Genomic DNA, 23,837 nt, shown 5'->3' on the forward strand with positions numbered 1-23,837 from the left:
CAAGAGTATTTCTTGGGCAATGTCCGTCCCATCACAATCTGTCATACCAGATCTGGCTGCTACCAAGGATGAATGGAACAGCTAAGGAATCTCACCAGTCAGTTCAATTGGTTAGGCACACAGACAAGATCAGATGCAAGTTTTGGTTTGCTGGAAATTTGTCTTCTCATGAAAAATCTGAAGGTGGAAGAACTTCTTGAGAGCGAATACATTTTAAAAAATTAATCAAGAGCACACTAGCTGCTGAAACTCTTGCTCTCGTTGAAGTTGGGTAGATACTAGTCACCAACTATCGAGAATTGTTTCACTAAGAGGAATGTCTTTACAGAAAAATTCTTGAAGGTTCTAAAAGAAGAATGTCTCATTACCTAACAGTGAGCAATCTGAACTTTTTGTTTTTTCTGCATTTCTGTATGAGCCCTTGCCATGCTCATTCTCAGCCCTCTCTGAGTCGGTGAGGAGAGTCCTGTCCTGTGCCAACAGCATGAACAACAAGTTCAGCATATAAGCTATTGATTGCTCCTCTCCCACTTCATCCTTCTCCCATTGAGCCTTTCTACTGGATCTAATCTCTGCATTGTGGCCTGATCCCAAGGTCATTATTTCTGCTCCAGAAGACCATTTAAAAAGCTGCATGCAAGATGAATCACTAACTCGGGAGTTCCTGCGCCTTGGTCCATTTTGGAATCTGGTATGCACGGAAGAAATAGGAAAGTGGATGAACAAACCCAATTGATCTGAAAAAATGTGACTGGAGCCTTAGGAAGAGTCAAGTTATTTCTTCGTTGTGTATTGGTTGGTGACAGCTGCTGGTGATTAGTGGGGGGGTTAACAATATTATTACATGATCCAGTCTGACAGGGGACAGCATCAATTACACTTTTCCTCCTAACATCTCTATGACAGAATTCAAGTAGCAAGTGTTAGCAAGTGCAGCATTAGGGATCAGAAGCGAGAACCATGATTGAATATTCCCATTCTGCACTAGCCCAAATATGTTGGGGTCAATTATAATGGATAAGCTATTGATACGAGGTTGGTGAGTTGCTGTGGTAGACGGTACACACTTTACCCTATGTGCTGGTGGTAGAGAGAGTGGATGTTTAGGTTGGTGGATGTTGTGCTGATCAAATGGGCTGCTTTGTCTTGGATGGTGTTGACTTCTTGAGTGTTTTAGGAGCCACAATTATCCTGGCAAGTGGTGAGTATCCATCACACTCCTGACTTGTGTCTTGCAGATAATGGACAGATTTTGGGAAGTCAGGAGGTGAGCTACTCACCACAGAATTGTCAACCTGTTCTTGTAGCCACAGTATTGATATGGTTGGTTCAGTTTCTGGTCAGTGGTAACGCCCAGGATGTTGATAGTGAGAGATGCTCAGTATCTGAGGAGTTGTGAATGATGCTGAAAATTGAGCTATCATCAGCGAACATCCCCACTTCAGGCCTTGTGTTGAATGGAGGACCATTTATGATGCAGTTGAAGACAGTTGGAATGAGAACATTACCCTGAGGATCACCTGCAGATGAAATGATTGACCACCCCAGCAACCATCTTCTTTTGTACCAGTTATGACTCCAACCAACTGATTCCTGTTGACTTGATTTTGCTAGGGCTCCGTGATGCCACGTGCAGTCAGCTCTGGCTCATTTGGGAGCACTCTTGTCTCTGAGTCAGAAAGTCATAGGGCCTAATCCCACTCCAGAGACTTGGAGCTGGATTTCGGAAGCCTCCTTGAGGAGACAATGGAGCTGGCTGTGTCCAAAATATACCTGTAAGCTGTAGGTAGCTTGTTCAACATAATTATTATGGCCAATGATTAGAAGCTGAGTGGAGCTTTCCAATCAGCTTGTAGCACCTCCATAGTCTCTGGAGACCAGAAAATGACTGCCAATGGCTTCCCAGTGGCAGACCAGAGGACTTGCACATGATCAACTTGAGACCCCCACTCCACCCCAACTGTGCAGCTGCCATACCTATGTGACCACAGGCTTACCTGTGGTAGTGGAGCCTGCTTCTATCTTGAGGAGCCTTCTCTCTTTTTTTACCTACATCGCCTGGCTGCAACTCCATTTGACCCTCTAGCATTGGGGGTCCATACATGCCTTTGGTCATTAATTGGCCATTCTTAGGAAAATAGTGTTGGGTGACTATATTTCCAACGCAAGGTTAGGTTGGGACCTGGATTTGACCCTAACGTCAGGGCAGTGAGCGCAAAACAAAAATGTGCATATAAACCTCACCTGACACTCTATTTCCGTTCTGAGCGAGTGCTACTCTGGCGGATCAAGACTCCAACCTGGTCTGTCCTTTTGTGTGAATGTAAGAAATCCTATGGCATTATTTTGAAGAGCAAGCGGGTTCTTCCCAGTGACTTGGCCGATTAATTATCTCTTAATGAACATCATCAATAAAACATAAAAAATGTTTGGTCATTATCATGTGAGACCTTCCTGAATGCAAATTGGCTGCCAAATTTACTGCATTACAGCAATGACCACGCTAAAATATACTTCATTGACTTTAAAGTGGTTTGAGACATCCTGAAGTTGTGAAAGGTGCCATGTAAAGTCCTTTCCGAGAAATATCCTACATCATACTACTTTTGCAACCCACTCATTTTTATCTTATGTTTTTGTTTGCAATTATCACTCCATTAAAGAAAGATACAATGAGCTGCTTGAAAATGGTAATGTACTAAGCACCAACAAGTTATAAGATGGGTTCAGATGAAGATCATCTTTTGGCTCATTTGATCCTATTTTTAACTCTACCATATTCCCAGTTTAGTTTTTCAAATGAGCCTAATCTTTCTATCAACCAATTACAGTTACTCATCACCCATTGTTTAAAGGAAGAAATACTGCTCGCATTTCTCCTCCGCTTTTCCATAAGTAACACTACCCTGTACCATTTGATCCTGATTTATCTGAAAGTAGACTGGTTTGCTTCCCTTATCCGATTACGAATCTCATTTACTTCAACTTGTCTTGAGTCAAGAAAGTGTTAACTTAGCTACTCATCGCTCGTACCTCATTCACGTAACACTGCATTACCCTTTGATTCTGAATACCCTGCCCCAATATGTCATAATTTCTCAATGTTTCTTCTTGAGGCTGAACAACTGTGGCGCCTCTGCAGACCTAATAGCTTGTCAACACCCTTTAGTTTGCAGTTTCGCTCTGATATTTGCTCTATGTTAGACCATTACTTCATGTTGTTTATTCTTCATACAATGGGTTATTAAATTGGACACCAGAATTGCCATCACTGGACTCTGAACACTTCAAATGTTGTGCTAAACTTGTTTGAAACACTGCACAATGTGATTTATTTTTTCTTAAATCATATTTGTTTCGCTTGTGCAGGTTTTTAAGTGTCCCATAAAAGCAGTTATTTTCCATCTCTCTGATTGGGCACCTTAAAAAGGTGCCCAATCAATCTCAGATTATCCTGGAAGGGCAAAGAATCTAAAAAATCTGAGCAACAGATGAAGCTAGCTATTTCACATTGCTATGTATACAGTAGCAACGTGATTGGTATTGCCATGAACAGGATGTTGTCATCAAGCCCATCACACAAATGAGTAATGTAGTATATGAACTGTTATGCTAGGTTTGTGATCTGTACATACCAAAGACTGGAGGATTGTAATAAACAGCATGTCCCTTCCGCTGTTCACTCCGGGCAAAGAACAGATGGCACCCAACCAGCCTGGGCTTGCAAAATGCAAAACACGGTGTTCAACATTAGATGTGACTCCACAATTCGAGAGTGTTTATTAAATAATCCTCAGTGTGCTAGTAATTACGTTGACAGCCAATTTGAGGTTGTCAGTCGGACTGGTAGTGTGTTGTGGAAGCTACATATATTAAGGCACGACCTTGTTCTTTGCAGACAGAATGAACATGAATATACATTGCACCTGTTTCAGCTAAACAAAATAAGTGACGACCATTCAGTGACTCATTTCACAGGTTAAAGCTCCTTGGTTTCAATATCTAACAATGCAGTTACCTTTCAGTCATCATCAATTGGTGCCTTCCCAATGGGAGCACCTCTGCCAATCAGAGTCCACCTGCCAACCAATCAGCACCTTCTTCTCATGGAGTATAAAGTTGTTGTTTCCTCTTACATTGGTATACTTGGCTATTGCAAAAAGAACCAAACTCACAAGAGACCAGAATTGTTCTTAAACAATGCAAAGTAGAGATATTGCGAATCAAACATAGGTCTTTTAAATAATGTAATTTATTAATTAAAGTTCATTTATGAAATAGACTCAGAACAAGGTTGTTTGGATTAATTAGTATTCTAAAATACATTTTAAAACTTGCCCCTGCTACTAATTCAGACAAGTGTGTATGATTTTAGTTTAAGTTCTGTAGTAAATCAAATTAATTATTGCAAAATGAGATAAAACTGACATGTTAAGGGACATAATATGATATTGTATGACTAACTACTCAGGCGGGGACAGCAGAGCCCAGGTTTTGGCTGATTATAGTGATTTAACACTAGTTTTTAGTCTGGGAATGGAGGGGGAAACTTGGTGTTGCTGTAAGGCTGTTGGAAAAAGTGAGACCATAAAGGGGTCTGTGGGATCCCAGGATACCTTGGTGGTGTTCAAATGGTGAGACTGCAGAATGAGTGAGTTGAGAGCAGAGGAAGGGTGGAAAGAAAGGCTGTCGAATGGGCAAGTGAGTGGGCTGGGGGCATTTGAGAAGAGAGGTTGCTGAGTGAGTGGGGAAAGCGGGGCGTAAAGTACTTTAAAATATTTACATGATATGAGTTGATTTATACTATGTGAACTTTAGTCATTACATACTGCATGTTACCAGCTATTTTGCTGCCTTATTGCTGTTTTGTATTTTGACGGCGCATGGGGTTGTGTTCATTTTCAAGTGTTTTTAAAATATATTCGTTCATGGGATATAGGCATCGTTGGCAAGGCCAGCATTTGGAGGTGGTGTTGAGTTAAACTATTTTCCAACATGATTCAATTTTGTAGAGCACTGCCACAGACCTTCACTTCGCTTTGTGTGTACATAATCCAGCAGATTCATGTACTGTTGTTATTATGGACTTCATCCTGTATTACTTGCACTCCGTTACATGAGGTCAGTTTGGTGATTTGATACAAATGCATTAGTCCACAGTCTTTGATGATAACAGCAGGTAAAAACTAATGTTTCTACTCAATTGAAGTACTTCCACCTATTTGCTTAGAAGCATTTGCATTCACTACAGATCATAAAATGTGCTACAAAAATTGTCACAAGAAATTTTCAGCCTTTTTTGTCTTAAACCATCAATTTAAGACATTTGTTTTTAGCCACTTTTATCCCCTGTTTTATTGTACAGAACAACAAGGAATAATAGAAGCAGGGCGAGAAAGAGCATCTGACAATGGAGGGACGCACTTCATTTTTGTTGTGTGATGCAGGGTTGTTGAATTCATCTTCTTGGCAGTGGCGATCATCTGACAGTTCTCCCTTGCAAGGCTGGGTATGAGAATTATAAACGAAAAATGCTGGAAAATCACAGCGGATATGACACCATTTGCAGAGAGAGAGAACAGAACCAATGTTTTGAATCTGGATGCCTCTTAAAAGAGTCATCCAGACCCATCCAGATTCAAATGTCGGCACTATTCTCTCTCTCTCTCCACAGATGCTGTCAGACCTGCTGAGATTTTCCAGCATTTTCTGTTTTTGTTTCTTATTCTAGCATCCACAGTAAACTGCTTTTATCGATGGCTATGAGAATGACTGTTGACTGAAGAAACATCACGGGTCACTGTGAGCAGATGGATGCCCGTTGTCTCTGATGCAGTGAAATCAGGGCAATCATTCTGCAGCCAATCATTATCAGAGGCATTCCAGTCAAAACTCTCCTTTGTGCCACTGTGTACGTGACAGTCTGACAACCTCATGGCCTGATTATTTCTTCCCTACTTCATTGCACTGTTATCAAACGGCAGCAGCTGACTGGTTTAGTTTATAACAGTCATTTGCAAAGCCCAACAGACCTCATTACTGCCCGTTTAAAAAGTGGGGTGCAGAAATCTACAGGACTGAAAGAGAGTATTGCAAAAACACCCTTTACCAGTCAACTCATCACTTGCTTTCTCACCTATATATCAATACCCTAATTGTACTACTCATGCTCTTCATTCCTCATTCAGTGTGATCCATATCTTCGCCAGCTTTTGTGTAACTGAGTTACAGATTTCCTCCTGAGCTTGTGTCTGTGTCCCCTAATCATAGAGGTTAACCGTGATAAATAGATAATTATCATTCAAGGTTTGCTGTAAACTTTAGGGTTACGAATTATTCTGAAACATTTCTGATCATTTTTTTGCAGTCTCAGTTCATACATTTATTGCTGAAACCCAGGCATCAGTTTGGTGGGAACCATTAAAATGCTATAATTTTTTTTTAACTCAAGTGTTTGGCTAAATTGGCAGAAGTGGCTATGAAATATATATTTTTAGTTTTATTTTGAATCAGTTTGAAGTAGACAACATCACATTGTATGTCCCCTCTGGAACCCCTTTCCTACTGTTGTTACACTGTTGACCGATATTGAATTCATAGAACTCATAGAATTTACAGTGCAGAAGGAGGCCATTCGGCCCATCGAGTCCGCACCAGCTCCTGGAAAGAGCACCCTACCCAAGATCAACACCTCCACCCTATCCCCATAACCCAGTAACCCACCCAACACTAAGGGCAATTTTGGACACTAAGGGCAATTATCATGGCCAATCCACCTAACCTGCACATCTTTGGACTGTGGAAGGAAACCGGAGCACCCGGAGGAAATCCACGCACACACGGGGAGGATGTGCAGACTCCGCACAGACAGTGACCCAAGCCGGAATCGAACCTGGGACCCTGGAGCTGTGAAGCAATTGTGCTATCCACAATGCTACCGTGCTGCCCACAAGAAGAGAGAGTTAGTGACCGGACGTCATTGAACCAACTGGTTAGTTTTATCATCTTGTTCTTGATGTCGAGGAGTTGAATTCCTTAATTTACTTAGGTTTTATAACCATGCTCTACAGAATGAAAGCTTCTTTTTATATTCACGGTAAGTAGCTATAAGAAAGCGCTGGAATAAGAAGATGCTGAACTGATGTGAACCTGTCTCCGATTTGCTCTCTGTAAGCTGCCTGCTTGCTCTTATTTCCCTCCCTACCACCATCTAGCTTGCTTGGAGTTCACTCGATCCTGTAATCATATAATTTGTCGAATACAGACTTGTGTCCATTAATTAGGTTACAAGTCAGAAAATATCATCCCGTTGGAGAAGAAAATGTTTTCTACATTCAGTTGAATTTACATCTTTTAAGTGCTGGTTGTAGCTTGAGACAAAATTGTGTCAGTCCGATAAAGAGTTCATATTTTATTTTAGAGATTATTGACCACATTGAAGTTAGAAGGAACCAGAGCCCAGGAGAGGGGCTGCACAAGGTGCAATACACCAGAGGCTAGCGGTGACTAGGCTCATTGTTGTAAATGGACTTCTCGTCGTTGTCCAGACTAAGTAGCCAGAGCCTCCGACCTGAAAGACCACCTCTTAAACAAAATCGCAAGCATCGGATTTTACAAAGCCGCCATTTAAAAAACACGGTCAACCACGAAGCCGCCTGAAAGTGCACACAGCACTGTCAAAGCAGTGATTGGAGAAGCAGCAGGCGTGGGAAAGACAGAACTTCTTCTCCGATTACAAATCCTGCTTTTCCCACATACATTGGCCTCAAAGTCTTCTGATAACCTGCAGTGATGGACAGGTGAGGAGTCCCCTAACAGAAGTGCCATTCTGCAGATCTCCCCTGCAACCCTGCAAATGGCAAGGAAGCTCCGGCAGAGATTGTGTTCTGGCCCCTCAGGAAATAAACCTTTGTGCTTAGTTTCACTGAAAACAACAGGAGGATGCGACATCGCCCCTAACTGACAGAATAAGAGTCTTTTCTTTATGACTGCTGTCAAGAGTCCGAAATAAATTAGTTTAGATAGGTTTGACTCCGTGTTCAGTTGACACACTCTTCCATAGCACAGCCACGCATAATGTAACATTTTAATTGGTAAATTTCACAAAGGATGATCTGTAGAGATGAGCGGTGTGTGGAGCAAAGTAATGCTGCATAGACGCAGTAAAGGATGCTTTTCTGAGTGGGATTAAAGCAGTGTAGTGAGAGTTTTCACCGTACATTTAATGCAGTACGCCTGGTCAAGAGACCTTTGATGCTAACACCAAGTGCAAGAGGTGGAAAACTCCCCATTCTCTGACATTGCAATCCTTCACTTTGATGTGATTAATTCAGCTGTTGGTGAGGGAGCAGATTTTTTTTAAAGTAAGCCACATTAGGTCTCTGAGCTTTCCCACCCCAGCAGGTTTGGTGAATGTTTCTGTAGGACAACAAGAGATTCATTTTCAGCACGATGAGGTAACCTTGCAGGACTAGTGATCTATTCTTCTAGATAGGTAAGTTGTTGGTATAAGTAATTGTTTGTACACTTATTATAAAACATTAGGGTTTTCAACAGCATCAAATCCACATCCTAAAAGGTTAATAGATTTTACTCTGCTCTTTTTAGCTCAGATTTATTTAACAAAGCAGAGGCACTGTCCATCTGCACACACAGACATATATAATTTAACAATGGCGTGTGATTCCTAATGGCCTATTTTTAAGTTCCAGAATTTTATTTTGGTCATTTTTTGCATTCCTGATATTTACAAAAGCTTCTGCTCAACAATATCAAATATAGACTACCCAATTCTTTTTTTTTTCTCCCCAATTAAGGGACAATTTACATTGGCCAATCCACCTACCTTGCACATCTTTGGGTTGTGGGGTGAGACCCAAGCAGATACGGGGAGGATGTGCTAACTTGAAGCGGACGGTGACCCGGGGCCGGGATTAAACATAGTTCCTCGATAACGTGAGGCAGCAGTGTTAACTCGTCCCAACAATATCGGAGTTTAATTTCTTGGGAATAGTTAAATAATGCACTCCGCAACAGCAAAAAGAATGTAGCTGTAATAAAAAGATACTAATTCGAAAATACCAATGTATTTGATTGTTATATTTGTAATCCTTTTTGTCTTTCCCGACAAGCCAATTCTAACAGTATGGAACAAGGGATGTACTTGTTTTGTTGAACTTTGAGTCTAGAAAGCCCACACATACTGCTATTTGCATTTCAAATCCAGTTGCCATTCCACAGTGAAGACCGAGATCATCAGCTCACTAGTAGACTGGGTGCTTTCTTTCTGAAGTGGCAAACCTGTCAGTGAAGCACATTTAGGAGATTTTAGATAATATTGGGATCCCACTTAATCTGAGAGGCAGACGTATTCACCTGCTCCCATGCCCACTTGTCTGTTCTTGGCCTGCTGCAATGTTCCAGTGAAGCTCAATGCAAACTGGAGGAACAACATCTCATCTTCCGGTTAGGCACGCTACAACCTTCTTGTCTCAACATCGAATTCAACAACTTCGGATGATCAGCTCTACCGCACCTCGACCCATTTGTTTTCATCCCATTTCATTTTAACTGTCTTTCACCATTTCTTTCTTTCCTGTCTTTCTTAATATATATTTAACTCTCCTTCCCCCCCCCCAATCTTATCCACCTTTCCTTTAACCATTCTCCTCTTTGCTTCCCCTCCCCCCACATCTACAGTTCATCCTCTGATGTTAGTTTCTCTGCTGTTTGACCTTTCACATCTTTTGTTCTCTCTGGGGACTGCTATTAGCACTCTTTCCCCTTGGTTTCTGTGGCCATCAGCCCCTGGTTTTCCTGGGTTTCTGTGGCTATGACTCATCTTTCATTCTCACTCCACAGTATAAATATTTCCCACTTTCTCTGACCGTTAGCTTTGACAAAGAGTCATCGGACTCGAAACATTAACCCTTTTCTCTCCCTCCAGATGCTGCCAGACCTGCTGAGATTTTCCAACATTTTCTCTTTCGTATTCACCTTTATCAAAGTTAAATTCCGTTCCTAATGTAGCAAAAACTCACTTTGTTAACTCTTCTTTTTAAATAACTGCAGAAGATTGGACAGTATATGAAAACCATAAAGAATGACTAGAAGATTAAGAAGGTGGGAAAAACTAGAAGAGGCTTCTATAATTCTTTAAAAAGATCAGTTAACAAAGTGAGTGTTGATTCTATAGAAAATGAATCTGGGCAATTCATAATGGAAAATAAATAGATGGCGGATGAACAACAGGTATTTTCCATCAGTCTTCATTAACATCCCAGAAGAAGCTGTGAATAAGGAAATGGAAGGAAGAGAAGAACTTAAGAAAATTACAATCACCAGGGAAGTAGTACAGAGCAAATTGTTGGAATTGCAGACTGACAAGTCCCTGAGTCCTGATCGACCATCTTTGTATCTTAAAAGAAGTGGCAAGTGGTTGATGCGTTGGTTTTAATTTTCCAAAATTCCCTAGATTAGGGAAAGGTTCCATTAGGTTGAAAAATAGCAAAGATAACTCCTTCATTTAAAAAGGGAGGGAGACAGTAAGCAGGAAACTATAGGCTCATAGTTCATCTGTCATAGGGAAAATGTTAGCTATTATCAAAGATGTTATAGCAGCACTTGGATAAATTCAAGGTAATCAAGCGGAATCAACATGATTTTGTGAAAGGGAAATTATGTTTGACCAATTTATTAGAATTCACTATGATCATGACTGATCCTTTATCTCAACGCCATACTCCTGCATTTTTCCTGTCATGATATTCAGGTAAACATCATAGCACAAACATACTGATGGACAGATCAACGGACCAATCAACACACACACAACACCACAGGCAAGAGCATACACAGTACAAAACGGGGAACACAACACTTCCTGAGCATTCCAGCAGGAGACAGCTCAGGGCACAGAGCTCATAGCAAGCCACTCAGACATCCACCATGTGCTGAGTGCCACTACAAGCTAGTATTAGGAATAGGTCCACAGATTCTAGGGTTATGATCGAACCTCAGTAACCAGTTTACCACTGTAAATAAATGATAGTAATAAAACTGAGTTGTACCATTCGCAACCGTGTTGGTTCGTCTGTATAGCAGAGTACCCAACATATCATAGTACCAGGAGTAACTGTGGGACCTACCTACGAGTCCTCCGGAATCTGCCATCCTGCGCCATGGACATCGTCAGCACACCGCAGCCGCTACAAGTCGCTGGGAACTTCGGCGTTAATTGGAAGCTGTTCAAACAGCGCTTTCAGCACTTCCTGGAAGCCAACGAAAAGGAGAGCGCTTCTGACACCAGAAAGATCGCCATCCTCCTCTCCATGACAGGTCAACACGCCATCCATGTCTACAACTCCCTGGTGTTCGCGGAAGGTGAGGACAAGACCAAGTACAAGACGGTCCTTCTCAAACTCGACCAACACTTCAACGTCGAGGTCAACAAGAGTATCTCTTCCAGCAGCGCCTGCAGGGTAAGGATGAGCCCTTTCAATCGTTCCTTACGCATCTCCGTATATTCGCGCAGTCCTGTGGTTACGACACCACCTCCGATTCCATGATTCGGGACCAGATCATTTTTGGGGTCACCTCAGGCACCCTACGCCAGCAGCTCTTAAAAATTAAAGGCCTCACCCTAGTCTCCGCAATCGAAGCCTGTGTCCTGCACGAAAACGCGACTAGCCGCTATTCCCAATTTCAGGCGGCCGAATCGGCGTGGCAGGGGTCCTACGTGGCCGGATCGGCGAGGCAGGCATCTTACGAGGCCGAATGGGTCCAGGCGATCGAGTTCCTCCCGGCCTGCGGCCTGGACAAGGGCGGCCATTTCGCCCGCTTTTCGAGGCCTCCCGCGTTTGTGCGCGCCAAAAACGACGTTGACACTGAGGGACGTGATGCGCAGGCGCGCTCGACGCAGGACCGAACTGCGCATGCGCGGTGGCGCAACGAACGCCATGATGACACGACGTGCGGCAACTGCGGAGCCGCACATTTAAAGCGGCAATGTCCCGCAAGAAACCGACAATGTGTGCTGTGGCAAGATGTGCCTCTATGCTGCCCGCTCAACCTGCCAATGTTCCCCAATTCCGACAACCTCGCAGGGATGTGCGGACGATTCAGCCTCCTTACTACGAGTTGTGCCCAGACGATATCCAGACCAGTGACGCAGACGACTGGGACGCCTTCCGTGTTGCGGTCATTGATGGGAACCGGATGTCTCCAGCCAGGACCCACCAGCTGTTGCAAGTGAACACTGTCAATCCGGGTGATGAATGGTGTGCCACCCTAATGGTCAACCGATCACCGATAACATTCCGTCTGGACACTGGCGCCTCCGCCAACCTCAGCATGGTCAGCCTTCTACGCCATGAAGGTCAGACCACCAATTCGGCCATCCCGTTGCAAGATGGTCGACTACAATGGGAATGTTATCCCAGCTATGGGATCCTGCCAGCTCCAGGTGACACACAACACACACACGGCCACACTCTCATTCGAAATAGTCGGATCATCAAAGGACTCCCTGCTAGGCGCACAGGCATGCAAGGTTCTCCACCTCCTGCAACGAGTACACGCTCTGTCTCCAGAAGGCACATCTGACTTCCCGGATGCAGAATTAAGGGCACAGCTCCAATCGCTCCTCGCTCACAACCAGGAGGCATTTGAGGGCATGGGAACACTGCCCTACACCTACAGAATTCGGCTTAAACCGGAAGCCACCCCGGTCATTCACGCACCTCGCAGGGTCCCAGCGCCACTCAAAGACCGCCTCAAGCAGCAGCTGCAGGATCTCCAGGACCAAGGGGTGCTATCCTGGGTCACGGGGCCCACGTCATGGGTCAGCTCCATGGTGTGTGTTAAGCCCTCTGGCGAACTCCGGATCTGCATTAGCCCGAAACACCTGAACAACAACATAATGAGAGAACACTACCCCGTACCCAAACGGAAAGAGATCACGAGCGAAATGGCCCGGGCTAAAATCTTCACAAAACTGGATGCGTCGAAGGGTTTTTGGCAGATCCAACTGGATCAATCCAGCCGAAAACTGTGCACCTTCAACACCCCTTTCGGCAGGTTCTGCTATAACAGAATGCCATTTGGCATCATCTCGCCATCCGAGGTCTTTCACAGGATCATGGAGCAGATGATGGAGGGCATCGAAGGGGTGCACGTCTATGTAGACGACGTCATCATCTGGTCCACCACACCACAGGAGCATATCAATCGTCTCCAGCGCGTCTTTGCGCGCATATGGGAAAACGGCCTGCGCCTCAACCGAGCCAAGTGTTCTTTCGGTCAAACCGAGCTGAAGTTCCTGGGGGACCACATTTCCCGGTCAGGGATCCGTCCGGATGCAGACAAGGTGAGCGCCATTACAGCCATGCCGCAGCCGGCAGATAAGCAAGCAGTGCTACGCTTCCTAGGCATGGTCAACTTCCTGGGGAAGTTCATTCCCAACCTTGCCTCCCACACGACGGCTCTGCGCCACCTCGTCAAGAAGTCCACGGAGTTCCAGTGGCTGCCCACACACCAGAAGGAATGGGAGGAGCTCAAAATTAAGCTCACTACAGCCCCGGTATTGGCGTTTTTCGACACATCTCGTGACACCAAAATTTCGACTGATGCCAGCCAGTCCGGCATTGTGGTGGTACTCCTACAGCGGGATGACACTGCGTCATGGGCTCCGGTCGCTTATGCCTCGTGGGCCATGACCCCTACAGAACAGCGCTACGCGCGGATCGAAAAGGAGTGCCTGGGTTTGCTAACCGGAATAGACAAGTTCCATGATTACGTGTATGGTCTCCCCCAGTTTACCGTTGAGACTGACCATCGCCCCCTGGTCAGCATCATAAATAAGGACCTGAACGAGATGACCCCTCGCCTCCAGCGCATCCTACTTAAACTCAGGAGGTATGACTTCCAACTGGTTCTACACCCCGGGAAAGGTCCTTATCATTGCGGATGCCCTATCCAGAGCAGTGAGCACACACCCCCGATTCGAAGGGGTTCGTCTGTCAGGTCGAAGCGCAGATGGCCTTCACATCGGCAAATCTGCCAGCTGACGACTCCAGTCTGGCCCGTATTCGCCGGGAGACTGCGGCTGACCCCCCTTCTACAACGGGTGATGCGCCACATGACGGGAGGGTGGCTCAAAGGACAGTGCCCACAGTTCTACAATGTCCGAGACGACTTGGCCGTCATTGATGGTGTCCTTCTAAAGCTGGACAGGATTGTGATTCCGCACAGCATGCACAAGCTGGTCCTCGACCAACTATACAAAGGCCATCTGGGGGTCAAGAAGTGCAGACGGAGGGCCCGAGAGGCGGTAAACCGGCCGGGCATCAGTGATGACATTGCCAATATGGTGCTCAGCTGCCCCACCTGCCAAAGGTTTCAACCGGTGCAACCTCCTGAGACGCTTCAGCTCCATGAGCTGGTGACGTCCCCCTGGGCGAAGGTGGGTGTGGACCTTTTTCACGCGCTTGGCAGGGACTATGTAATCGTCATTGATTACTTTTCCAACTATCCAGAGGTCATACGCCTGCATAATTTGACATCGTCCGCTGTCATAAGGGACTGTAAAGACACCTTCGCTCGCCACGGCATTCCGATTACTGTCATGTCGGACAATGGGCCCTGTTTTGCCAGCCAGGAATGGTTGTCCTTTGTTGCTTCATATGGCTTCACACACGTGACGTCCAGCCCTCTGCATCCCCAGTCCAATGGAAAGGCGGAGAAGGACGTTCACATCGTCAAGCGGCTCCTCTGCAAGGCTGCTGATGCCAGTCCGTATTTCTGCTTAGCCCTGCTGGTCTATCGCTCGGCCCCACTAGCCACTGGCCTCTCACCAGCCCAGTGTTGATGGGTCGCGCCCTCAGGACCACTGTGCCATCCATTCTGGTACCCACAACCAACCGTGCTTCGGTACTACACAGAATGCAACAGCGCGTTCGCCAGAAGAGGGCATGTGACACACGGGCAACTGATCTTCCCGCCCTGGCCTCTGGAGATGACGTCCGCATCCACCTACCAGAAGGTGGCTGGTCAGCACCTGCCGAAGTTCTCCGACGCGTGGCTCCCCGCCTGTTCCTGGTTCGTATGCCTGATGGATCCATTTGTAGGCGCAATCGCCGGGCTCTTCGCCTACTTCCACGCTCGCTACGGGAACTTACACCAACACCGCGCCCTCCTGTCGTTCCTGATATCGACTTTGTGGAGCTTCCTGCCACCATGCCCCTTCCGTCGTCGCCCGTGGCCAGGCCCATTCCTCAGCCGGTGGATCCAGACCCACCTTTGAGGCGGTCACCCCAAATTCGTCACCCACCTACTAGACTGGACTTATGAGCCTGTTTGTACTTTGAACTCATAATACCACTGTGTTAATATGTTTCTGTTCTTCCTTGTCGTTACAGGAGTTCGTTTTGTCATTCAACATTTCCCCGTTCTTTCTTTATGGTACAACCTCGTTGTTATGTCGCACCCGACATCGCCCCTTGTTTATAGTTTAGCCCCATGTACATGCTGTAGATATTGCACACACACACATTTAGCTGCACTCAGTACACATCTCTATTTATAACCACATAGGCACATGTTCTTGTAAAAAAGGGTGGATGTCATGATATTCAGGTAAACATCATAGCACAAACATACATACATACTGATGGACAGATCAACGGACCAATCAACACACACACAACACCACAGCCAATCACAGGCAAGAGCATACACAGTACAAAACGGGGAACACAACACTTCCTGAGCATTCCAGCAGGAGACAGCTCAGGGCACAGAGCTCATAGCAAGCCACTCAGACATCCACCATGTGCTGAGTGCCACTACAAGCTAGTATTAGGAATAGGTCCACAGATTCTAGGGTTATGATCGAACCTCAGTAACCAGTTTACCACTGTAAATAAATGATAGTAATAAAACCGAGTTGTACCATTCGCAACCGTGTTGGTTCGTCTGTATAGCAGAGTACCCAACACATCATTTCCCAAACCCCTTGATACCTTTAGAGTCTAGAAATCTGTCTGACAATTGCCTTCTCAAACATATTCAGTAACTTGGAGTCCACAATCGAGTGTGGTAGAGAATTCCGCAGGTTCACTATCTTCAGTGAAGAAATTTCTCCTCGTCTTGGTCCTAAATGGCCTGCCACAAATTGTGAGACTGTGACCCCTTGTTCTAACCCCCACCCCATCCCTGCATCTCGTCTGTCCAGACCTGTCAAAATGTTATACTTTTCAATTAGATACCCTCACCTTCTTCTAAATTCCAATGAATGCAGGTCCAGTCGACCCAATTTCTCTTTGTTCGACTAACCTGACATCCTAGGAATAAGTCTGGTGAACTCCCTCTATGGGAAGTATAGCCTTTGTTAGATAAGGAGACCAAAACTGCACACATTACTCCAGATGTGGCCTCACCAAGGTCCTGTACAGCTGCAATAAGACAGCCTTGCTCCTGTGTTCAAGTCCTCTTCCAATGAAGGCTAACAGATCACATGCTTTCCTAACAGCTTGCTGCACTTGCATGCGTGCTTTCAATGATTGGTGTAAAAGGACACCTAGGTCCCTTTGTACATCAACATTTCCTAATCTACCATTCTTTAAATTTATGGGTCATTCTCTGGTTGACAAGTTGTAACGAGTGGTGTGCCATAGGGATCAGTGCTTTTGGCAATTTATTTAAGGGACTTGGATTAAGGGAACAAAGGCATGGTTGTAAATGACTAATGGGATATTTTCCATTGTCAAATCAACAATATTGCACGATACTGTTAAAATAAAATGCGTACTCTGATTTTTGTTTAATAGTTATGGTTGGATCACCTATGGGGAGCGCACAAAGTAGCACGGCATTATATTGTTGTTGCTGTTTATACATGTAGTGTGGGTCATAATGGGGGCGATTCTCCAAAATGGAGACTAAGTGTTCGCGCCATCGTGAACGCCGTCACGTTTCACGATGGCGCGAAATGGCCGCGGGGACGATCAATTCTGTGCCCCACACGGGGCCAGCACGGCGCTGGAGCAGTTCATGCCACTCCAGCCTCCCTTCCCGGCGCCAAATGGGTGCCGCGCCAACCCGCGCATGCGCACTTGGGCCACGCCAACCCACACATGCGCGGGGGACTTCTTCAATGCGCCGGCCCCTACGCAACATGGCGTGGGGGTTCAGGGGCCGGCCGCACAACAAAGTAGGCCCTGGGGGGGGGGGGGGGGAGGAGAGGCCGGCCCGCCAATCGGTGGGCACCGATCGCGGGCCAGAGCCCATTGGAGGGCCCCCCCCCCCCCAGTGAAGGAGCACTTTTCCCCACCCCACAGGCCGCCCCCCCGACCCTTCGTGCAGATTTCCCGCCGGCAGCGGCCCAGGGGTGAACGGCGCCGGCGGGACTCTGCTTTTTCTGCTCGGCCCATTCGGGCCGGAGAATCGGCAGCCCCGCCAATTCCAGCGGCCCCCCGCTGGCGCAAATGGCGCCGATTCTCCGCACCTCGGAGAATCAGGCGCTGACGTCGGGGCGCGGTTGCGGCGATTCTCCGGCCCGGCTCGGAGTATCACACCCTATATTTTATATTTATAACCAGGTACCAACAATGGGGGGAGTCAATTTACTCGGACCGTCCTGTGATTGTTTAATTAATCTTGAAAGGGGATGAAATGTTATACGTGATCGAGGGGAGTGTTAAAGGGAGGGGAGGAATAAGAACCCTGGAAATAGGAGAGGCACCCAGGCCCATGATTTCTCTCAGTCCAACACCCAGCTTTCAATGTACTGTTGGGCCCTGATTTTCCACCACAGCTGGTTTACTGTGAGGCGTCTTTTTCTTGGCACCCTTACACTGTTTCCCCTTCCTTCCCCCCCCCCCCCCCCCCACACACACACACACACACAAAGTGCATTGCAGTGTCTAATAATTCCTCAACCCCAATCTACTGACAGATGTTCCTCCTTGCACCAAATTTACTGTCGGTCCCTTTGTTTTGCCTCCTCACCAAATGTACTGCCAGGCCTTTCTTTCCTCCTCCCACTGTGTTGCTGGGTCTCTAATTGCTCCACTCAATGTGATGCTTCGTGCCTCCCACCCCGCCCCATGCACTCAATTAATTGGCGTCAGTCCAAACTACTATGCTGCAGAGCTATTAATAGCACCAGTAAACACTTCGCTTGGTTTTGGCAACACATGTTTGAAATCCTAACTTTTTATATAGACTTCGTGTAATTGCTGTTCATTTGTAGGTCGTGAATATCACCAAGGTCACTGGTGATGGGAACCCAACAGAGCTGATTTATTTCGTGGAGAAGCAGAACGGAGAGCGCCTTGATGCAAATGAAGCTGCCAACCTTATCAACAAGGTGGACATACAAAGAGCGGCAATTGTTCTAGGCTATCGTATACAAGGTGCACTGGCACAACGTAAGTATACCTTGACTTTATCTTGCAAATGTCTGATGGGTAGGGTACTGTGTGTAGCAGATGAGTGAATTGACAGCACTGATCAACGCAAATTTTTTCAATGCACAGTTCAGATTGTACCTCATGCAGTTAAAAATCAAAAACCCCAGGCTTCTTAATCAATCAGTAAGGAAGTGAATAATGCAGACTAGATTTAGCCATTCGTCTTTCAGTAAGTTGAGCTCATTTGGAAATGTGGTAAGATTCTACAGGTGACCTTAGCACACCTCAGTTAGGGAGGGAAAGATGTGCTGAATTACACTACTAAACTCAATGGGTCATTTTGTGGCAGGAAGAAGGACTTTCGGCACATGAGTCCACGCTAGCTCTGTCGCGTAACCCAGTCAGTCCATTTCCCTGCTCTGTCCCTGGATTAATGCTTTTGTTGTCTAATCAGAGCTTTATAAAGGTTCAGCAAAGCTGCCCTGCCTTTGTACTCAAAGCTCTATTTATGTAACTCAAGACCATGTATGCTTTGTTAATTATCTTCTCAATATGTCCTGCCACTTTTAAAAATCCATGTACATGCACTCCCAGATCCACTTCCTCTACACACCTTTTAGAACTGTGCCATTAAGCCTGCATTGCCTCTCCCTATTCCTTCTTCCAAAATGCATTATCTCACAATTAAGTGTGCACGCAAGAGTTGGATAAGTTAGTTAGCATGTTGATATTGGGGCTTATGGATCAATGGAAAGCTACCAGAGGGCACCAAAAGAGCCATAAGCAAGGAAAGGAGATAACTTTTGCAGCAGATGTGGTGGGGGTGCAAAGAGAAGAAAGAAAGAAATTGGGTGAAACCTTTCTATCCAAAGTTATCAGTTACCAGAGCATGTTGTTCAAGCAGACAATGCAAATATCTTGATACTTTATACTTGTTCATGGGTTTGTGGATGTTACTGGATAGGCCAGCATTTATGTTGAATTCCTAATTGTTCTTGAGGAGGTGCTGATGTGCTGCCTCTTGAACTGGTGCAGTCCATGTGTTGCAGGAATACATGGAAGTGCTGTTAGGAAGGGAATTCCAAGATATTAACCCAGCAACAGTGAAGGAACAACGATATAGTTCCAAGTCAGGGTGGTGTTTGAAAACAAACAGGCAGACAGTGCAGGGATCCCTCGTGGCCGTTCCCCTTCAAAACAAGTATACCGTTTTGGATGCTGTTGGGGGGGATGACCTACCGGGGGAAGGCCCTAGCGGCCAGGTCTCTGGCACTGAGTCTGGCTCTGGGGCTCAGAAGGGAAGGGGGGAGAATAGAAAAGCAATAGTTGTAGGAGATTCAATGGTTAGGGGAATAGATAGGAGATTCTGTGGTCGCGAGCGAGACTCCCGGAAGGTATGTTGCCTCCCGGGTGCCAGGGCCAGGGATGTCTCGGATCGTGTCTTCAGGATCCTTAAGGGGGAGGGGGAGCAGCCAGAAGTCGTGGTGCACATTGGTACCAACGACATAGGTAGGAAAAGGGGTGTGGAGGTAATAAACAAGTTTAGGGAGTTAGGCTGGAAGTTGAAAGTCAGGACAGACAGAGTTGTCATCTCTGGTTTGTTGCCGGTGCCACGTGATAGTGAGGCTAGGAATAGGGAGAGAGTGCAGTTGAACACGTGGCTGCAGGAATGGTGTAGGAGGGAGGGCTTCAGGTATTTGGATAATTGGAGCGCATTCTGGGGAAGGTGGGACCTGTACAAGCAGGACGGGTTGCATCTGAACCAGAGGGGCACCAATATCCTGGGAGGGAGGTTTGCTAGTACTCTTCGGGAGGGTTTAAACTAATTTGGCAGGGGAATGGGAACCGGATTTGTAGTCCAGCAACTAAGGTAGCCGATATTCAGGACGCCAAAGCATGTAATGAGGCAGTGGGGAAGGGAACACTGACAAAGGAGAGTATTTGCAGGCACGGAGATGGGTTGAAGTGTGTATACTTCAACGCAAGAAGCATCAGGAATAAGGTGGGTGAACTTAAGGCATGGATCGGTACTTGGGACTACGATGTGGTGGCCATCACGGAAACTTGGATAGAAGAGGGGCAGAAATGGTTGTTGGAGGTCCCTGGTTATAGATGTTTCAATAAGATTAGGGAGGGTGGTAAAAGAGGTGGGGGGGGTGGCATTATTAATTAGAGATAGTATAACAGCTGCAGAAAGGCAGTTCGAGGAGTATCACCCTATTGAGGTAGTATGGGTTGAAGTCAGAAATAGGAAAGGAGCAGTCACCTTGTTAGGAGTTTTCTATAGGCCCCCCAATAGTAGCAGAGATGTGGAGGAACAGATTGGGAAACAGATTTTGGAAAGGTGCAGAAGTCATAGGGTGGTAGTCATGGGTGACTTTAACTTCCCAAATATTGAGTGGAAACTCTTTAGATCAAATAGTTTGGATGGGGTGGTGTTTGTGCAGTGTGTCCAGGAAGCTTTTCTAACACAGTATGTAGATTGTCCAACCAGAGGAGGGGCAATATTGGATTTAGTACTGGGTAATGAACCAGGGCAAGTGATAGATTTGTTAGTGGGGGAGCATTTTGGAGATAGTGACCACAATTCTGTGACTTTCACTTTAGTAATGGAGAGGGATAGGTACGTGCAACAGGGCAAGGTTTACAATTGGGGGAAGGGTAAATACGATGTTGTCAGACAAGAATTGAAGTGCATAAGTTGGGAACATAGGCTGGCAGGGAAGGACACAAGTGAAATGTGGAACTTGTTCAAGGAACAGGTGCTACGTGTCCTTGATATGTATGTCCCTGTCAGGCAGGGAAGAGATGGTCGAGTGAGGGAACCATGGTTGACAAGAGAGGTTGAATGTCTTGTTAAGAGGAAAAAGGTGACTTATGTAAGGCTGAGGAAACGAGGTTCAGACAGGGCATTGGAGGGATACAAGATAGCCAGGAGGGAACTGAAGAAAGGGATTAGGAGAGCTAAGAGAGGGCATAAACAATCTTTGGCGGGTAGGATCAAGGAAAACCCCAAGGCCTTTTACACATATGTGAGAAATATGAGAATGACTAGAGCGAGGGTAGGTCCGATCAAGGACAGTAGCGGGAGATTGTGTATTGAGTCTGAAGAGATAGGCGAGGTCTTGAATGAGTACTTTTCTTCTGTATTTACAAATGAGAGGGGCGATATTGTTGGAGAGGACAGTGTGAAACAGATTGGTAAGCTCGAGGAAATACTTGTTAGGAAGGAAGATGTGTTGGGCATTTTGAAAAACTTGAGGATAGACAAGTCCCCCGGGCCTGACGGGTTATATCCAAGGATTCTATGGGAAGCAAGAGATGAAATTGCAGAGCCGTTGGCAATTATCTTTTCGTCCTCACTGTCAACAGGGGTGGTACCAGGGGATTGGAGAGTGGCGAATGTCGTGCCCCTGTTCAAAAAAGGAACTAGGGATAACCCTGGGAATTACAGGCCAGTTAGTCTTACTTCGGTGGTAGGCAAAGTAATGGAAAGGGTACTGAAGGATAGGATTTCTGAGCATCTGGAAAGACACTGCTTGATTAGGGATAGTCAGCACGGATTTGTGAGGGGTAGGTCTTGCCTTACAAATCTTATTGAATTCTTTGAGGAGGTGACCAAGCATGTGGATGAAGGTAAAGCAGTGGATGTAGTGTACATGGATTTTAGTAAGGCATTTGATAAAGTTCCCCATGGTAGGCTTCTGCACAAAGTAAGGAGGCATGGGATAGTGGGAAATTTGGCCAGTTGGATAACGAACTGGCTAACCGATAGAAGTCAGAGAGTGGTGGTGGATGGCAAATATTCAGCCTGGATCCCAGTTACCAGTGGTGTACCGCAGGGATCAGTTCTGGGTCCTCTGCTGTTTGTGATTTTCATTAATGACTTGGATGAGGGAGTTGAAGGGTGGGTCAGTAAATTTGCAGACGATACGAAGATTGGTGGAGTTGTGGATAGTAAGGAGGGCTGTTGTCGGCTGCAAAGAGACATAGATAGGATGCAGAGCTGGGCTGAGAAGTGGCAGATGGAGTTTAACCCTGAAAAGTGTGAGGTTGTCCATTTTGGAAGGACAAATATGAATGCGGAATACAGGGTTAACGGTAGAGTTCTTGGCATTGTGGAGGAGCAGAGAGACCTTGGGGTCTATGTTCATACATCTTTGAAAGTTGCCACTCAAGTGGATAGAGCTGTGAAGAAGGCCTATGGTGTGCTCGCGTTCATTAACAGAGGGATTGAATTTAAGAGCCGTGAGGTGATGATGCAGCTGTACAAAACTTTGGTAAGGCCACATTTGGAGTACTGTGTACAGTTCTGGTCGCCTCATTTTAGGAAGGATGTGGAAGCTCTGGAAAAGGTGCAAAGAAGATTTACCAGAATGTTGCCTGGAATGGAGAGTAGGTCTTACGAGGAAAGGTTGAGGGTGCTAGGCCTTTTCTCATTAGAGCGGAGAAGGATGAGGGGCGACTTGATAGAGGTTTATAAGATGATCAGGGGAATAGATAGAGTAGACAGTCAGAGACTTTTTCCCCAGGTGGAACACACCATTACAAGGGGACATAAATTTAAGGTGAAAGGTGGAAGATATAGGAGGGATATCAGAGGTAGGTTCTTTACCCAGAGAGTAGTGGGGGCATGGAATGCACTGCCTGTGGAAGTAGTTGAGTCGGAAACATTAGTGACCTTCAAGCAGCTGTTGGATAGGTACATGGATTACGGGAAAATTATATAGTGTAGATTTATTTGTTCTTAAGGGCAGCACGGTAGCATTGTGGATAGCACAATTGCTTCACAGATCCATGGTCCCAGGTTCGATTTCGGCTTGGGTCATTGTCTGTGCGGAGTCTGCACGTCCTCCCCGTGTCTGCGTGGGTTTCCTCCGGGTGCTCCGGTTTCCTCCCACAGTCCAAAGATGTGCGGGTTAGGTGAATTGGCCAATGATAAATTGCCCTTAATGTCCAAATTGCCCTTGGTGTTGGGTGGAGGTGTTGAGTTTGGGTAGGGTGCTCTTTCCAAGAGCTGGTGCAGACTCAGGGGGCCAAATGGCCTCCTTCTGCACTGTAGATTCAATGATAATCTATGATTAATCTAGGACAAAGGTTCGGCACAACATCGTGGGCCGAAGGGCCTGTTCTGTGCTGTATTTTCTATGTTCTATGTTCTATGTTGGAGGTGATTCTTCCTTCTTGTTGATAGAGGTCGCAGATTTGGAAGATGCTGTCGAAGGAACTATCACTGCAAACTCCAGAACATGTTAAACAATGAGATAAATTCAAGTCCAAGCTTAAAGCTAGAAATGGGTGATCCCTAAACTTAAGTAGCATCCTACACTGGGTACCTGGCCTTTCATAAATCTATGTGCCAAATGTTCCCACATCACTGAGCTGAAGTCTCACAATCTCATTCTGTCGTCTTTGCCTGAGACCCAA

At 46.0% G+C, this 23,837-nt stretch overlaps 1 protein-coding gene across 4 annotated transcripts in view; it reads left to right on the forward strand.

The window, feature by feature from the left end:
- LOC140396128 (UPF0606 protein KIAA1549) overlaps nucleotides 1-23,837 on the forward strand; it is a 347,260-nt gene that overhangs the window by 248,501 nt on the left and 74,922 nt on the right. For all 4 annotated transcript variants that reach the window (XM_072484278.1, XM_072484281.1, XM_072484279.1 and 1 more), the window contains one exon: nucleotides 18,251-18,428. In XM_072484278.1, the coding sequence (XP_072340379.1) occupies nucleotides 18,251-18,428 (178 nt within the window). The remainder of the gene's footprint in view (nucleotides 1-18,250; nucleotides 18,429-23,837) is intronic.

The sequence above is a fragment of the Scyliorhinus torazame genome, chromosome 19 (assembly GCF_047496885.1).
Source record: "Scyliorhinus torazame isolate Kashiwa2021f chromosome 19, sScyTor2.1, whole genome shotgun sequence".
In the NCBI taxonomy this organism is placed as follows: domain Eukaryota; kingdom Metazoa; phylum Chordata; class Chondrichthyes; order Carcharhiniformes; family Scyliorhinidae; genus Scyliorhinus; species Scyliorhinus torazame.